Source organism: Hippoglossus stenolepis, chromosome 5 (assembly GCF_022539355.2).
Source record: "Hippoglossus stenolepis isolate QCI-W04-F060 chromosome 5, HSTE1.2, whole genome shotgun sequence".
Classification (NCBI taxonomy): Eukaryota; Metazoa; Chordata; class Actinopteri; order Pleuronectiformes; family Pleuronectidae; genus Hippoglossus; species Hippoglossus stenolepis.
Genome location: NC_061487.1, coordinates 17,578,514 through 17,597,516, shown reverse-complemented (window position 1 = coordinate 17,597,516; position 19,003 = coordinate 17,578,514). Strand labels below are relative to the sequence as shown.

At 43.5% G+C, this 19,003-nt stretch overlaps 1 protein-coding gene across 1 annotated transcript; it reads left to right on the top strand.

Annotated features, from left to right (window-relative positions):
* Positions 1 to 18,387, top strand: LOC118110071 (hepatocyte growth factor). Its single transcript, XM_035157652.2, has 18 exons — positions 1 to 153; positions 1,885 to 2,044; positions 2,308 to 2,420; positions 3,009 to 3,123; positions 4,839 to 4,987; positions 6,447 to 6,567; positions 7,596 to 7,714; positions 10,057 to 10,222; positions 10,319 to 10,452; positions 11,259 to 11,352; positions 12,526 to 12,656; positions 13,357 to 13,386; positions 13,928 to 14,033; positions 14,892 to 14,966; positions 15,174 to 15,323; positions 15,447 to 15,553; positions 16,042 to 16,184; positions 16,650 to 18,387. The coding sequence occupies exons 1-18, from the start codon at positions 105 to 107 to the stop codon at positions 16,827 to 16,829; spliced, it is 2,142 nt and encodes a 713-aa protein (XP_035013543.1). The 5' UTR covers positions 1 to 104; the 3' UTR covers positions 16,830 to 18,387.
* The last annotated feature ends 616 nt before the right edge of the window (positions 18,388 to 19,003 follow it).

The window sequence follows — 19,003 nt, the reverse complement described above, 5'->3', positions numbered from 1 at the left end:
CAGTGGTGGAAGCAACATCTCCTGGTTGCGGTCCGACAGCGCTGCGCAGTGAGAAGCAACATTTCCCAGTTTGTTCCCGAAGCTGTTTGAGGTGTGACGCGGGGATGTGGATTTACAAGATCGTTCTCGGGCTCGTCCTCGTTTCTTGTTCTGGTAAGTTTGGACAAAACTATTTTACAACCGCGAGATTCGCTGCCTGGCGTGCGTCACCGCGGACTGGAACTGACGTCTGAACGCACCGTGCGCTCAGCAGACTGTCAAACTGAGGGTTTCATAGAAATAAAAGCTACTTCTATTCTACTGTGTTCTAACTAAATCATCCTCTGTTGCGTGTGATACTTTACAACAACTCTGCACTGTTAAGTCTTTACAGTTTGTGACTATTTATATTTCTGACAGGATCCAATTTAAGATTCGTATATTCAAACAACAGCCAGAAGAGCTCAGACTGATCATTGCTACAAGATAAAATAATCAGATATGAAAACGACGCGGTTGCCATCGCTGATGATCCAGAGCGCGTAATCGCAACTCCGCGCAGTTCACCGCAGATGGACGCATTACTACTGTGGGTCACCCCGCTGGACCTTCAGATGAACCAGTTCGATAAAGTGACTACATCTAACCCGCTGCTCCACAGAATGACCCACTTTACTATCAGATTAGTGCGCCAGTCACCCGGTGCGATTCCCCGGCTCATTGCGCACCACAGGCACTGAGGCAGAGAAACTGATGAGCCGGTGAAGTCAAGTTGAGGATGGGTCACATACTCTGATGCCGGCATGTGGTCCTCGGTGACTCTCACGGTGCTCACCACATCCACCAAAACACCCAGACACTGAATCTGACACATCGACTCTGAGATGCACGTGCACGACGGCAACTTCTGACCATCGACAGCTTGAGTTGTTCTGTTTGGATGAGAGCTCTTCAATTGACTGGAGTGCACCAACGACTGAGGCAAAGCCACCAGTGATTGTGTGCCAGTGTGTGTGTGTGTGTGTGTGTGTGTGTGTGTGTGTGTGTGTGTGTGTGTGTGTGTGTGTGTGCCCACCTTGGCTTCATGAGGAGCAGTGATAAATGACTGTGTGTCCCATTAGGTCCTCTACAGTAATAGCAGTTAAATCAGACTAATTCACACATTGTAGTGCTGTTGCCCGGTGTTCTCAGTGTGGCCTCATTAGCTGATCATCCTCAGTGTCTCCCAGTCCACAGGGACCGGTTTGCTACAGTGAGTCTTTAATATCGAATAAAACAATGATAAAACTAATTAAATAAACAAAACCATCAAGTTGGCAGACATGCTTGTTGCCATGATGAGGCGTATGTGTGTATTGTTGGTGCCAGAAACATGAACCTTGACGTCACAGTGAGTTATTACACTGTCATAGTTTCCAGCTTGTCTTCTGTCTAATGGGCTTTTGAATAATGCATATTTATAATCTATACCAGAGTATGGTCAATATTTTTAAGGGTCCGGGGTCAATTGGGGGCAAAAAAATGTCGATACCACTACATCTTCCAATAGAAATATGCTAATAATTCCTAAGATGTCGTTATCAAACCCTTATGACAAAGAAATTATAATAGAGGCATACAATTTTACAGTTAAATCAAAAATAATCTTCTAAATAACTAAAAGTAAAAAGAAAGCACAAACACATGCACATTTATAGAACTTGACTTGAGAAAATATGGACCGAAATGCATTGTTTATTCTGTAAAAAAAAAAAGTTTTACAGGCTCACATCGCCGAACACTATTGTCAGTCAACCAATAAATTGGGCGGGCTCTGCTTCATGCTCTGTGCAGATAAGTGTCAGCTAAATGCATAATTGTTAAATAAACACTGCTGAGAGGACATGTTATGTAACTGTGTATCAGAGGGCAGGCGAAATGCGCTCCAGGACTATCAGAAGACTGAGGGTATCCGGTTGGGCCTGGTGTCTCCTGATGCCTCCCACTTGACCAAAAGCAGGAAGCTGAGCATGGCCAGGTGTGCTCGATCCTGCAGCCGCAACAAAAGACTGCCCTTCACCTGCAGGTACGTCTGCCCTCATGACATCGCCCTTTCATCTGCTTACTGTAGTGCAATGTGAGCAAAGTGGTGGCTCCTCATGTTTGCCTAATTATGCTCATTAAAGGTGTAATTCATTGCTGTCTGTCCTGTCTAGCAGGCTCCCAAAGTGCTTTGCATACACATGCGACAGTTTTAATTGCCTTGTCTTAGTTTTTGCTTCGTAGTTAAGGAAAGTAACCATTAAGTATTTCACCCTTCCCCTTTCTCTCTGCCTCCTTATTCTCCAGAGCATTCCTCTATGATCATAAAAACAGGAAATGCCAGTGGCTGTCATTTGATAGGAACGCACCAGGAGCTCAGAGCCAACAGGACTTCAACTACCAACTCTATCAAAAGAAAGGTGCCCTCCACTGTTCCACCTTGACTCTCTACCACCTGATACCAATGCAATGTCGAACCGTTCACTTCTAATCAGCAACACTGTTTCAGTATAAGTACTCAATGTGGCTTTAAAATCCAGAAGGTCATCGAGTTTTATAACTATTTTCTTTAGAGGGATTTAGCTTTGTATAGTTTGCATTCCTCCAGAGGAACACGAGGAAGGGAAGGACCATTGTCGTGTTTATTGTGTCCCAGCACATTATGGTTCATTTTCTGTCATTAAGCTGTTTGTGTAAATGATGGAAACCCCCCCGCCCCACTTGACTCAGGACTGACCACAGCACAGAACATGCAAGCTGTGCAGCCTAGTTTGCTTGATCCAAATGTTTTGCAGAAGATTAAGAAAACAGATTTGGCTTTTGGCATTGTCCTGTCCTTGTTCAGCTCAGTGTGAACATCTCTGTCGGTCTGTTTTCCTCATCACTGGCCACACTGGCTCTGTGTGCACGACCTCGCTCTCTGGTTGTTGGCTCCTCATGTCTTTCTTGTAGTTTACTTCAGTCTGTCAGTCCGCTCCTCATCCTCTCTCTTTCTGTCTCTCTTCCAGACTATGTCAGAGATTGCGTTGTGGGTACAGGTCAGAACTACAGGGGTCCGAGGTCAGTGACAGTGAGTGGGATCCTGTGCCAGGCCTGGGCCTCTCCTGTTCCTCATGAACACAAGTAAGACTCTCGACAACGTCAAACAAAATCGTGTCAAAGCTACTCCTCACTGTTAGTGTTGGACTGTGAGAGATGCAATTAGCTATAGTAGCCGGAGGCTAGTCTGTACGTGTTTGTATGTGTAAATGAGTATGATATATTAAGGGTTGATTAGGCTCCTGAGAACGGTCGTTCATCAGAACTGACCTCATTGTAACACTTTACAGAGTCACAGATCATTTCCTGCCGCGTCCCTACTGTTTTTCAAGGCGTGTGCGTGCACAATTGTGTGCGTGTGTATGTGTATGTGTGTTACTGGGATTAGAATCATATCTAATTTGCAGCCTGTGGTTAAACTCTGTAGGTGCACACCCCAGATTAAGCTCATTTTTCAATACACATTTAGACTCTCTGATACGGTGCTGCTCCTAACAGACAAGAACCAATGAGCTGGAGTTTAAAACCATAAGTAAAGCAATGCCTTCTAAATTATTATGATAGTGAAATTATTACTGATCTTTAGGAACAGCCTGGTAAGTGACTAAATAACTGTATTACCCTTGCAGAAATGTCCAAAGCAGTACTTTATATTCAGTCTACTACTACTTGTTGTAGTAAGTGAAAATATTCTCATCATGGTTTCTGAAACGTGAATATGACACAAATGATTAATAACACACATTTAATTAAATTGAAGGGATTTTTTTCTTTTACATGCATCTTTTAGGGGGACTTGTTGCTATGTTTGCAGTCCTTAAGTTGTGTCAATGTAGGAAAATGTTGGAGAAAACAGAACTAAAGTAAAGTTTATCATGTTACACATATTTATAACTATTAGAAAACCTTGTACACACACACACACACACACACACACACATGCTACCTCCTTCATTCTCCACTCCCCTCAGAGGTATTAAATGACTTTGCAAAGCTTTGTAGTGAGTTGTCGCTGCAGCAGATGATTCAAAGAGGGCAGGGTACGGTTGTACCTCCAGTGAACCTGCTTTGTCAGACCGCTATTAACGTCTCTGTAGTTCAGGTAATTAAACCCAGGCACTTTGTATGTCTTATCAGTCAACTCCCAGTCATGGGAAACTTTGACTGACACACACACACACACACACACACACACACACACACACACACACACACACACACACACAGGACAAATTGCATTTTTATCAGTGAAGGGTTTCTCCTCTTTTTGATTGCCCTGCTAAGGTTTTTTCATTTCTGTCCCTGTCATTACTAAATCCACTGAAAAGCTCACATCAATTTTTTATCTTTTCATCATCATGTGGAAAACACTGCTGACTCAAAGATGACATTATATAAATCATCACGACTGCTGACCACAGCCATATGCTTGCCTGATGTAGAAGTGAGTCATTTGTCAGTGTGTTTACATTGTATTCAGAACCCGTCACGTGAAGAACTAACATTGCTTCTACATATTACACGTGTTTTCTTTCACTCACAACCTCATGTCGTTGAAGGTTTGATCTTTTAACATTGCCATCCATTACTTTTCCACTTGTTAATTTCCCACCAGTAATATCAACAGGCAGGCTTCAGCCTTCAGGTTCAAACTCCTTCATAATTGAAGAAAGGTTTTGTCATTCTTTCATAAAAACAAAAAAGTGCCCATGGCTGTTTGAAAAAGAGAAAAGAAAATATCTGGCAACTGGTTTTGGTACATGTGTCTGTTTGTGTGACTGCCCCTCTGCTCCTGACAGATTCATGTCCAAGAGGTTCAGGAAGAAGGACCTCAGAGAAAACTACTGCCGCAACCCAGACAACTCCAGCGTCGGCCCATGGTGCTTCACCACGGACCCCCGACGACACCTCAGATACCAGGAGTGTGGCATACCACAGTGCTCACAGGGTAGGCTCCACACACAGACACACACATGCAAAGCATGTCTGTATACATGTGAGCCCACATTCATCTTAAGATATCGCATTTGGTTGCAAATTGCCTCACCAATTGAGGCTTGATAGTTTGAAATGAGCTGCAGCAAATTAGGCAATCACGTAATACCTTGGACTGAGCAACGCTGGCCCTAACAGTGCTCCGCTCTACAGCTGTGTGTGTGTGTGTGTGTGTGTGTGTGTGTGTGTGTGAGGGTGCACAGGAGGCCAGCTGCAGCCATTTCCAGGTGTGTGGTTCAGTTTACCCTGTCCTCTCTCATTCCATCATGTCCAGGTTTTTTTTAAATGGTTTGAACCTATAGGCTGGTGTTGGAATGTAAAATGATATTAATCCCTCCGTCACATCCAATATATAAATTGTGAGCGGTTTCATGTCCCTGTGGTGCACACAGAAGGAAAGCAGCTGAGTTCAAGTTATGAGTTTTTATAAATAAAACTTAGATATTCATCCGGTTGTGATGATAGAAAAGGAAAAGGTCTCATCAGTGTTTCAGCGTATATGTTAAAGCACAAAATACCTCTGTCAGGCACTGATGTCTTCCTGAATAAGGGATGATAATGACCTCTGTTATCTAATCCCTGGGGATTCATCCTGTCAGAGGGGCTGTTTCCTCCGCATGTATGACACTGTATCACGTTAATGAGGAACCGGGCTGCAGTTCGATAAGACAGGGAGGGAATCCTTCTTGCTCTCCGGCTCACATATGGTGTCCCACCAGGGTTATCGCAAGTTGTACAGCACAGATAATGACTTTTGATTTTGATAGAGTGCCTGCTTTCATTCAGGAGAAAATTACTGGAAGGGTTTCTCCAAAAATTAGCTGGTCCTAATGGGAAACACACACAAAGACATGAAAACATGGCGTGCTGCGCAAACACACACACACACACACAGGCCAGTGGAACTAAATGTGCTCTGTCATGACAGCAGTGGACTCATAGACATCTGTTTCTAATCTGCGTGCTCTCCGTTGTTTAAACTAGACGGTGTGTACTACTCACCATGGAACAAATGGTGCTTTTACATCAAAGAAAGCCTTGCCTTCATTAGTGCGACATATAACATGTACCTCTATAAGTTATATACACAAGTGTATGTGTCTATAAAGTCTGAACCTGGAGATCTATCATTTACATATGGAGGCTTTTATTGCAACATGTTTCAAAACTATTTGGGGGCAGAAAATCGTGAAGTAAAATGTATTAAATTAAAAGCTACATTTATTTTTATTCTGTGCTCAGAGTATTGCCTGGGGAAAGCAAACCCCTTACTGTTGATAGTGTTTCTCTAAACTGTTTGTTTCTCTCTCTCTCTCTCTCTCTCTCTCTCTGTGTGTGTGTGTGTGTGTGTGTGTGTGTGTGTGTGTGTGTGTGTGTGTGTGTGTGTGTGTGTGTGTGTCATTGCTCCACAGTGGAGTGCATGAGCTGTAATGGGGAAGATTACAGAGGGCCCATGGACCACACAGAGAGTGGAAGGGAATGCCAGCGCTGGGACCTGGAGGAACCACACCAACACCTGTACCACCCCAAGAGGTGACACACTCTAACACACACACACACACACACACACACACACACACACACCAGCATAGAATCACTCTGCATCACCGTGAGTTGTGCCGGCTCAATCACACTTAAGCCCACACACATGGATTCATGTAACGGAACACTGAAACACTACGAGAGTACTTGATGTAATATTTTCATGTGGTTGTGGTGCACTAAGTCTGGAGATTAAGTGATTTGGAGTCAGACAGTGTGTGTTTCCCTGAGAGATTGCCATCAGAATCCAGTGTGTAATTTGGTCTTTTTAGCCGTGTTATGCTGGGAAAAATCTTCACTCTGTATTAATTGGCCCAAATTCCTTTAAGCTCTCAGTAGATTATAGAACTGACTCGTGTCCAGCCATGAGATAAGCCCGTACCTATTTTAGGGAGGCCATATATTATCGGCTGTATTCGTATTCCTTACGTACTCTTTCCGTGTGTGTGGTGCGCCGGCTGTGTGCATCTGTGGCGTGACTGTTCCAGCTTGTGGGATGGCAGGTGGTCTGGATTAGTGGGGGACTCGTTAACACATCCTTAATCATCCCAGTGTTTGTGTAAACGAGGTCCCTGACTGCTCATAGCGCTAATGTAATGAGAGTGTCCCTCAGCCTGATACTGCGCATACCTGGAGGCTGCAGGCCTGGAGGGATGTGGGACTCGGGGATGACTTACTGTCGAAGAACACCTGCAGCGGTGTAGCTCATTTTCCTCCTCGCTTCCCCCAATCTCTGCGCAGATTCACAGATAGGAGTCTTATTAATGCTTCAGTTTGCGTACAATGGGGAATTGTCTCTCCGCTTGTACTCGCTTCTCATACGGATTCAGATGGAAACATCTTTTTCAGCTACCTCTGGGCCTTAAGAATGATGTAACAATTACTATTTTGTACCACTGTTTTGTAAAGAGCCGTGCTATGGGCTGCAAAAATACCATTTTCTGCAATCCTCTTACTTTTATATAGCTTTTTTTTCATATTTACCCTGAGGTTATATTATACTGTATGTTTTGTGTTAGGCACCCCAACGAGGGCCTGGATGATAACTACTGCAGGAACCCAGACGGACGCCACAGACCCTGGTGCTTTACCACAGACCCTAACACACCCTGGGAGTACTGCGACATCAAAGTTTGTGGTAAGCATGTTTGTTTGTGTGTGGTTGAACGCATTAGCATTTCTCACGCACGATAAGCGCTTGTCTGTGTGGGTGTGTTCGGGTTTCGGTACGGGCCCATGAAGCATGATTGACCGCACCAAAATTTACAACTTCCTGTACCTTTCATTTTACCACTCCTCTTCCTCTCATTGGCCGATACCATTGAATGCACACAAATACACACTCACACACACACTCAGACAAACGTAGTTCCCCCTCTTAGCGCTGGCTCTCTGTTATGTCTTCTCTAACAGACAGATTGTTTATTTTACCGCTGCACCACTGACCTGCTGTTTATTGTTCTATGCCAGCTCTTACGTGTGGTGGTCAAACGGCGCAGGGCTCAGTTACGGCTCCACATTAACTTCCTATTACACCCACCGACACCACGCGGGGGTCATACACACTACAAGCAGATTGCTTTCATTACACCTCCTACACTCGCGTGTGATTGATGTGTTGGAGCTGGGCATGTGTGCCTGAGTTTTGTCGTGTCCCTGCTCTCGCAGTAAACCAACAGATCAGTGCATGCTCTTTGTTGACCATGTCATCAGGAACAAGTTGCTGAGACAGCCACTGTGGTTCTGAAGAACATAAAACAGCAAGAGAGAGAGAGAGGGGGGGGGGAGCAGTGGTGTTATTGCAGGGATCAGCTTCTTTCTCCTGAGTCTGCGAGTTGCCTGTTTGCCTGCTAGAATCATCAGCAGCCCTGGCAGCATGTTTACTAGATGGCACTCCTCCATGTGGACCCAGTGATTCACGGCCCTCCCCAAACCCTGCTTTTTTCCCCCTCTCTAAAAACCATCTCCAACCTCTGCTCTCTCTGTCTCTCCCTCTGCTCTCTCTCTGTCTCTCCCTCTGCTCTCTCTCCGTCTCTCTCTGTCTCTCCCTCTGCTCTCTCTCCGTCTCTCTCTGTCTCTCCCTCTGCTCTCTCTCCATCTCTCTCTGTCTCTCCCTCCATCTCTCACTGTCTGATATCGGAGTTTGTTGGGAACAGTCTATGTTTACGACCCAGTTCGCCTTAATCAAAACAAGGCGGGTGGGAGAGGGCAAGAGACAGAGAGACAAAGTGTTTTTTTGTCAAGGCCTCCTGTTTACTGTTTACTGTCACAAACAGTGCATATCTATGTTTAGATTCACTGCATAGTCTGAAAACATCTGTTTTATAGTTTCGAGGATGTGCATCTTTACACATTGTCTGATGCAATCATGCACAATGTTCAGATTAATGGACTTACGTAACTTCTGTATAATGAGCAGTGAAAAGTCAAGCAGATAATATTTCCAGCTGCATCATACTGTAGGTCGTTCTAATCCAAACTCATAAAGGACGCTGTTCTGGGGGAAAGCAGGTGGCCAAGACATCGAGGCTTTTCAGCCATTCCTCACGTCAAAGGCACTGAATATTTCCTGAGCGCTAAATCATTTACTATTTATTATTCTATATAACTGTGTGCATGTGCAACAATCTGATTAAACACACACACACCGGAAGTTTTGACCCCAATTGATTTCGCTGTCACTCCTGCTCCGAGCAACTTGTTACACTGTGAAACATTTGGTGCTGACAGATAAAATCCTGCATTGTGCGGTTGCTATGACTGGAATCAGGGCTGCGGCATCACATGTGTGAGTGAGAACAATCATTTTAAACAATCTTGATAGGGGCGGAGAAATAAGACCACGAGTGCTGATTTATAAGCTGCAATGTAGTGCATCAAGCTTTCAGTGCAATGCCACAGTTCACCCAAGTTCGCCTCACTCTTATAAAGTTCAAGTTGGAGTTGACTCAACTCTAAATTTTTTATTTTTTCAGCATTGCTTTGCCTCTTCTGTGAAAATCACCGGATAAATTAGGAGGCCTGACTTTCTACTTTGGTTCGGTCACATGTGAAATTGTATCCTGATGTGAAAATTTGGGGTTGCCTGAAACAGTTGACTGTAATTATAGGATACCACTTGTTCAGTGTGTTCCCCAGTATTTATTAGGCTGATCGAGATTTGAGTGTGCTGTAGGAAATAAGTCATTAGATAGCTTGGCTATTTCAATAATAGCAGGTTTCAATAATCGTAAAATATTCTCTCAGTTGGCTGCAGCATTAATTGTCTTTTGACATTATAAAATGTGTCTTAGTATTTCATGCTGCAACTATAACACCACAGAAGTCTTAACTACTATTATATACTTTATTGTTTTATATTACCCGATAAAACTATGTAAGCTTGGGTTGTTGGAAAAAGATGATTGACTGTGTCCCACGTGTTGCGCGCTCCCTTGACCAACCTAACTAACCCCTTAATGTGTTTTTTCTCTATCACAGAAACCCCCCCTGAAAGTAATAGGGTGGACACAACCGAGTGTTACCAGGGCAGAGGGCGGGGTTATAAGGGGACAGTGGACATGACACCCACCGGACTAACCTGCCAACGCTGGGACTCCCAGCATCCCCATAACCACACATTCTTTCCTCAAGCCTACCCCTGCAAGTGAGTCAGACACTCACACAAGACAACCGCCAACTCACCCACCTGCATGCACTTAAATCTTCAGTTAATAACCTAGACTTTCTCTGTGTTTTCCAGGGACTTGAGAGAAAACTACTGTCGCAATCCAGATGGCCAAGAATCCCCCTGGTGCTTCACTACGGACCCAAGAGTCCGCACAATGTCCTGCACCAACATCCCTCAGTGTGGCACCCAGACAAACCGTGTCAGTGGTGAGTGACTCAACAGTTTTATCCAACACTCAGAACAGCGAGGGGAGAGTTGGTTTGCTCTACGTCAGAAGCCAAACAATATTCTGCATTTTCAAAGTTTGTGGACCATTGAGTTCACATGAGACCCTGTAACCACACATATTATTTAGTAGCCCCGTTTACTCCGTCCCTGGGGAAAACTGTTGCCCTATAGTACTGTGGGAAGGACGGACCACCGCGCCTCACATAAACGAACCCTGACAGCAGCTCAGGATCATCAGGTCTCACTGGACAGTGAAAGATGGAGTGGAAGAATTTGTGCTGGACAGGATTGTAGCAAGAGATTTGAAAGTAAAAGATGTAGATGTATGGCCGTGTACGCAAATTCAAATTTCCCAAGGGATCTATGGGGTATTTCTTTGACATGGCGTGGCCTTGCATTGGGATTTTAAACCCTCTCTGAGGCTGTATTGTGGTCTACCCTTGAGGGTTGAATGCATTCCCGTATGAGATGTAGGGTGACAGACAGCTTCAAAACCTTATTTATGGCCCATGTTTTTCTAAGATATCATTGTGGATGACTTTGCTTTCCCAGCTTTAGATCCAAAGAAAACCAAAGTAGCTAAGAATTTAGGAGTTGTTTTGATTCGTCCGATTTTAACAGATTTTTTGCACAACGTAGGAAAAATGCACAATAACTGTTTGCAGATTTGGGTTAGGGTTTTGCAGTTTTACATAAGCTTGGCAATTCTGACTCTTGCCTCTTGTTTCCTGTTTAAAGTTGTTTGTATGTCTAGTTTTATTTCCTCTCTTTCGTCCAAATCTAGTCTGCTACGAAGGTTTTGGAGAGACTTACCAGGGAGAGCTGTCGAGGACTAGATCAAACCTGCCCTGTGCTCCTTGGACCGACCACAGCAACAGGTACAGGCAACTTTCCCAAACCACAATGTACAAAACAGATCTACACAATCGATAAACTGCAGACAAGAACAAGTTGCTAAAAATAGAGATCAAAACTCCCCACAGTTATTATACCGACCCGCTGGAGTCTAGCAAACATCGTGATTTTTAAAGAGATCAGTGGCATCAAAGAAAACCACTGATAATGAGCAGAATTATCATAAAATGCAAATTTTATGGGTTTCAAAAGGAGAAAGAGTACTTGAGAAATTAGCTCTCAGTGATAGAGGCTCGTCCATGAAAGCCTCAGTGTGCAGGAGAATGCATTTATGTTTTCAAGAACCATGTGTGCGAACATGATATGTGGTGGTTAGTGCGGGGAGGTGACCTGTTATTGACCTCCAGTTAAGTCGTAGTGTTGTTAGCAGATCAAGTTGGGCCTCTTCTTTCTCCGAGGACAAAACAGCTCCTGCGGGTGCAGTGAGTAGCCTCTCCAGCATCTCCTAATGGCCAGAGAAGTGTTTCCCTGAAGATGACCTAACTCCGCAGGAATGACTCCCAGTGATAACTTGGCTGGGGGATACTCTCTTCACTCCTCACCTTCGACCCGAAACCCCCTTCTTCGTAAGAACACCTCAAAGCCAATCATCTCCGCCGCTTGGCTCCTACCCAGGGTCAGAAGTCAGGGTTCGGGAGTCAGACTGAGAGCCGGCTGTTATGCTAGCTGCTAGAAATACAGCATGTATAAACACAGATTTGAAACTCTGCATTGCTTTGATTTGATACCCAGCATCCCCTCTCCTGTGTCTCCCTTTTCTCTTACAATTCTCCACCTTATCAGCTCAGGAATTTAGCGTGGGAAAGAATTCTGTTTGTGGTTTCAAAATTCTTCGGAGAATAAAACTCATGTGTGGGATATGTCTACACAAGCATGCATTAGGTATGTGAGTGTAGGTGGGTGCATTCTGTCTCAGTGAGTAATCCCTTTGCAGAGCCTACACAGCTGTGTAGTCTGACTGTCCAGATCCTATCTGGCTAACTCTGCGCAGCTATGGTTGTAAATCACTGGTAAATTCTTATTACTTTCATCCACAGCTGAATGATAAAAAAAACTTCCTTTTGTTTTGAAATCGTCCTTAGGGCCTAATGAATGTTGATGAAAGATTACTTATTGGATCTTTTGTGTTTGTCCAGCGGTGAGAGGGACATGCTGATGTCTGGCCTGGAGGGAAACCACTGCAGAAATCCTGATAAAGACAAACACGGCCCCTGGTGTTATACCAACAACTCTGCCATACCCTGGGACTACTGCACTGTAAACCCATGTAAGTGGATGTGCATGTGTCTTCGTGCAGGCGCACACAATTGCATACACACTGTAAGGGGAAACAATCTGTAAGTCCGTGCAAAATTGAAAATTTGCCACACTCCCGGATCTCCGACTGAGCTACAGGAGATTTGCTTGCTCTGTCTGGTTGTCTGCCTCACTTACACACACACGTGCTTTGTTCGCAGTGTGTAGATCTGTCTACACTTGCAGGTCAGTGTGCGTCAGAGGAGATTCACAACTCATCAGGAGGACAGGGGAGGGTTCTTCTTCTAACCATTCCCACATGGACTCAAAAGCAACATGACCATGTCTTTGTTAATGTATTTGTGGTATTGTGTTTAGATAAAATTATGCAGGTAAGCACGGTGCATTTGGCTAATAAAAATCTATCAAATCTTTTAAAAACAGTGTTTATGAATAGTGACTGATACTTTACATGACAATAAATGTATTAGCCTCCATCCATTTGAAAATCAATTTGAAAAACCTGTTGATCTTGAATTTGAAATGTGTGAAATACTTTTTGTGTGTTACATTCAATCAAAGTCCTCGGATTTTGGAAAAAGACAGTGACATGACCCTGGCCCTTGTGGCTGCGGCTACTTCTACTGTGAACTGTACACCTGTGTGTGGGGTCGCCTCTTATCTTGTATCACTTAATACTACCTTGTTTGTCTCGTCTCCTTTCCCTGCAGGTGTTGGTTCACAGAACACCATTCCACTGGGTGAGTGTCTCCGTCTGTCTCTGTCCGTCTCCGTCTGTCTGTGTCTGCTCAGCTGCTATTCGATCGCCTCCGAGGCAAGAAGAGTCGTATTTTCAGAACCTGATGAAGTCCTTTTTATGTGCAGCTATTATGATACATGATGCGGGACATTATGTTGTCATGATGACATCTGTTTCTGTGTATGTGCATTTATAGGCCTGCCTGTGTGTGTGTGTGTGTGTGTGTGTGTGTGTGTGTGAGACTCGTTCATCTCTGTAAAATAACTGAAGAACAGAGGGTGAACTCCTCAACATTCAGAGTTACAATTACGCTGATGTGTTATATGATCATATTCACTAATTACCTCAACTAATAGCCTCATCAGCATAACCGCTGTTTTATATATAATAATGATTAGAGTGAATCATTAGACAGCTCAAGTGCCCCTTGTATTGCAAATGTGTAACCAGTTAACTACAGTGTGTGTATTTATATTTTAAATGAATTACATATCACATAACATGAGGTGTTAACCTATCTGTGTGCGTGTTTCTGCTTCCAGGTGAGCTGTCCTCTGTGGGGTGTTTCATCCATAAGCGAACAAGGATTGTTGGAGGAGGTCCAGTGAGAATATCAGACGGCAGCTGGATGGTCAGCATACAGAAAGGGTACAGCGGTGCATTTAATATTCCACACATCTTCCTCTAACAGCGAAAAAAAACACAGGAGGCTATCCTGCCCATACTACTCTTGAATTCATAAATAATTCAGTGAAATTGTTCTTTCTATATATTTTTGTTTTCAGTTTAGAAAAAGAGGCTTTTGTACTGTGCTCAGTATCCCTGCATGCAAACGTTTGAAACATATATATATGATCCAGCAGAAGTTTTGCAGAGAAACAACACTCACCTAATTGTAAAAGTTGTCTGTTGTTTAGGAGGAGGCAGTGCAGTACTGCAGCATTTTTTCACTGCAGTACCTAGAGCACACTTTAAAGCCAGCAAAGCCAACATTCACAGAATCGAATTTAGTGTAGACACTTATATGAAATTCTTTCCAATTCCCCAAACAATGCAGTGAAACAGGACCTCAGGGCAAACGTTTAAAATACACTGTATTCATAGTTCGCATGGCTTTCCTCACAGTTAAGTCAATATATGGCTCTGCACAATGTCAGTGGCTAATTTCTGTAACTGTTCTAAAGCTGCCTGTTAGCCTGGCTTGTAGTAATACTGGTTACAGCTTTCTTTCTGAAACTGTAAAAATTACCTGCAGCAATTGAGCCGCAGCAATACACATGCCATGTGTGAAGCAGATAGGATGAACGGTTCTTGAGATATGTGAGCCACAGCCAGAGAGACAGACTGACAGCCAGAGAGACAGACAGCCAGACAGACAGATGTCTGGAAGTGGAAGATAGATACACTCCTCAACAATAACAGCAGTAATTCATGGGAAGTCTTTTACAGCTGCTGATGTACTGGATAAGTCTTCTATGTGCCATTCATGTCTTGTTCTTTCCCCAGCTCCGTGCACTGGTGCGGGGGTTCACTGATACGAGAGAAGTGGGTCCTCACTGACAGACAGTGCTTCTCCTCATGGTAACGCTCATCGTCTGTTAAATCTGAATTATTTTCTTCTGCTTAAACCTTCAACTGTCAATGTATTAAATGCAAAACGTATGAGTTCATTTCATATATATATCCCCCTATATTAAAGCTTAATAGACTGGTTTCAGTTGCTACTGTTCCCCAGTAATAAAGGGGGAATATTTTAAAAAGTACTAACTCTGTCTTCTGCGTCTCCAGTGTTCCGGACCTCAGCGAGTATCGGGTGTGGCTGGGAGTCTCTGATATTGGAGAGGGCGCTGCTGACTGGTCCAACAGACAGGAAGTCAGCATAGCTCATGTGATATGTGGCCCAGAAGGCTCGAGTTTAGCCCTCATAAGGCTGTCGAAGTGAGTGCCTGGAAAAATCATCTTGAGGATACACTACATTGATATGCAGCATGTTTGTGTGGGCGAGTGAATATGCGATGTTAATCGTGCTCCGCATTTTCTGTCTTCATTAAATATGTCCAGGCCTGCACTACCTGCAGACAACGTCCATACGATTCAGCTGCCTGTGGCCGGGTGCTCCATCCCAGAAGGAACGATATGTAAAATGTATGGATGGGGCGAGACCAAAGGTAGGGATATTCAATATTGATATTCTATATTTCATATTCACTGCAGCTGCTGCACACATCACTGCAGCTCTGCCAGGTTTACGATATATTGTATTTTTTCCCCCAGCAATCCTGATTTATTTTATTTATTTTATTTCCTTTAAATGATATACGGTGGAGGAGCGACTGTACTGTAACACAGTCGTCTCTTAATAGCTTAGGCCATATGTTTCTGTACCTTGGATGAGTACTGCTCATTGGGTGGCTTGATGTACAGACGGGGTCAAAGTTAAAATGTGTCTGCACGTTTCATTCAGACTTCCCTCTGTGTACTTGAAAAGGGAAGTAAACCTAATGTATCACTATATTATATTTATGTTTATTTATGTTATATTACAGGATCATGTGCACGCCAAACGCGTAGGAGTTCTCCAGCACAATGGCAGCATTTGTATCACATGTGCTGCAATACAATAGAAGCAATAACGTGCGACTTTTAACTCTTTCAGGCACTGGACATGACGATGTATTAAAAGTGGTTAACCTGCCCATCGTCAGCAACGAGCGGTGTCGAGAAATGCACAGAGGGAACTTCCACATCAGCGACACCAAGATCTGTGCAGGAGGCAGGAGGAATGAGGGAGTGTGTGAGGTAAACTGTTACTAAAGAACAATCCACAGTAGAAGTCATGGTGCATTCAGGACTTGTTGGTAAACATGAACAAGCCTTTACACCTTCAGATAAAGGGATTGTTCCCAGTGTGAGTTTCGGAGGATATTAGTGCCTTGGCTCCACATTGCACTTACAAAGCTCAGTTTGATCTAAATCTCAAACAAATGTTCTTTGAATCCAAAGGCTTAGTATTCAGTCTGTTGTAAATAGAGCAGCTGTAGAATGTTGCACTAAATTTCATCAGCGATTAAAGCCTCGGTTTTGTGGTTTCTAGCTTTGGAAAAGAGAGGTCCACGTTCACAAATGCTGCCGGCACTGTCTGTCGCTGAGGGCATAAAAAAAATATTTAGCTTTCATTAAACCCTCTGAAAATGTAAACATTGATGGCAGCCATGTCCTAACCACTGACCCAGAGAAATGTGCTATGTATTTCTTCTTCTGTAGAGGGATTATGGCGGCCCTCTTGTGTGTCAGGATCGAGACAGCAGGGTTATTGTCGGCGTGAGCGTCCATGGCAGAGGCTGCGCTCGGGCCAACCAGCCGGGCATCTTCATCAATGTGCCCTTCTACACCCAGTGGATCCACAAGGTCTTCAAATACTACCCCAACCCTGAGACTGATTAAAGTCAGAGGAGAATAAACCAGAACCAGGGGACAAAATCAAGCCCGGAGCCGCGACTTCTGTAAATCCAGCTGTGCATTAGGACACCAGATGTCTATGTTGTCCATAGCCCACAGGTCAATAAGCAACTGATCAGAGAACAGATGAATGGAAGGGGAAACATTATGATTAAAATGTATTATTAACAGACACCACAGTGATCCTGTGACTCACTGACAGGAATTATGAAGAGGAAAAGAAGTATTCGTATTTCAGAAATGGGAAATGAAGCTACAGCAAAAGAAAATGACCCGTTCCAAGTTTTATGTTACAGTTAAAAGGAAATTTGTCCTTGATTGAGTTTGAAGCACACCAGACAAAACATTTGGTTTTCATGTATTTTTTTTTGTCTTTTGTTTGGCGAAATTCACCAGAGCATGTGTGCATGTGAATACTCTTGATTCCTGGCATTACTTGAATGTTCTAAAACACCAAAGTGCAGTGGTTCAGCAGCTCCCTCGGTAGAGTACCTCAATAGGCCACTTAGAAAAACTATCCAATGGTAGGGCAACGTTAAGGGCACTCCCGCCATAAAGTGGCCCTTACTGTACATAGTATTTTAATGAGTGTATTTGTGACACTCTACAGGTGATTTGGGTCTTATAGATCTATAACAAGAGAAAAATGAATGTCGTGTTTGGCGGATGAATTATGTACAGAATGTTATCTACATTTCAGCTTTTAGCCATGTGTCTGTCTCATCATGCCGGCTCCACAACAAACTCCATGTTCAGTATTGTACTGTTATCACAATACCACTGACTGTATATCTATGGATGCTTGTAGCCTCCTGTGTAGATAAAGGAATGTAAGGCAGTCAGCAGAAAATGTAACGTTCACGTGTACACGCAAGCTTTTTCTATACAAAATCAAATATTTCCTTAATATGCTTATGTTAATTCATCATGGGTGTGTATGTTTGTGTGTTTGTGTGTGTGTGTGTGTGCATTTTTCTGCAGCAGTGCCTGTATGCAAAAAACAAACTGCAGAAGGAGAGTGTGTGTGTGTGCGTGTGCATGTGAGGTTGTACATGTTAGAGCCAGAGCTGAATGAATTATCCTCTCCCAACACTCAGGCCTTGGCAGTCCTCCAATTCCAATCCACTCTGGATATTAGCCTTGCAAAGTCCGTCACTTTAAACTTTGTCATGGAAAAGAAGGTTTGCTCTTTGTAACTGTGTTGTCTGTAATAGACGCTTCACTGAGATGACTGAAAGGCCCTTGAAACAAATTAACACCCCTCTTTTACCAGTGTAAATGATGGAGCTCGTTTTATATTGTAAATACGTTATGTTTGTTTAAGAGTGAGTGGGTAAATGTGTGTGTGTGTGTGTGTGCACTGAAAGATGCTGCAAGCTGCTATACCCTAAAGGTTGTACAGTGCTGTCTTCTGTTCTCTGTATAATGTACATTGACTATAAACTTCATGTCATTTTAACCAACACGCTAAATATAAAACATATTTCCAGCGATTATTTTGAATATTTTATGATGTCTGTCATATTAAATGTTTTTTATCAAATCCCTGAGTTTCCATTTGTCGCATTCTCTGAAAGCCACATTTCAGTGTTCTGAATGCAAATGTCACTCTCTCACTCGCTGTGTAATGAAGTCAAGGCTGTTGTGCTTCCCCACCAGAAGATGGCACCACAGTAGCACACTGCCTGTAAAATGTCGTCCTAATTTGACTAATCTCTCTGTCCCTCTCTCACACATACGTATCCCCACATATACTGACACATCCACTTCGATGGAAGTAAGAGATAGATATGAGGGGTAAAAGAGTTCATGTGTGTGTGTGTGTATAGGTGTGTGTGTGCGTGCGTATGTGCTAGTGTAGGTGTAAGGGCAGAAGAGCAAGAGTCTGACAGCTGTAGATTAAACGCTGAATCCGTCAATGCAGTATTGAGGAACTTATAGAGCAAGCATAAAATACATGGGGATCGACAAATTCTGTTGCTATGCACAATGTGTGCTGACACCACACACACATATGGTATATACACACACACACACACACAGACACACACACAAAGAGAGCGTTCTGTGATAACAGATACGGTAGAAGCATCAAAGGGGGATGAAGCGTAAGAAGATTGCTTTCATCTGCAGGTCAGCTGGACGGACAGAAAGACAGA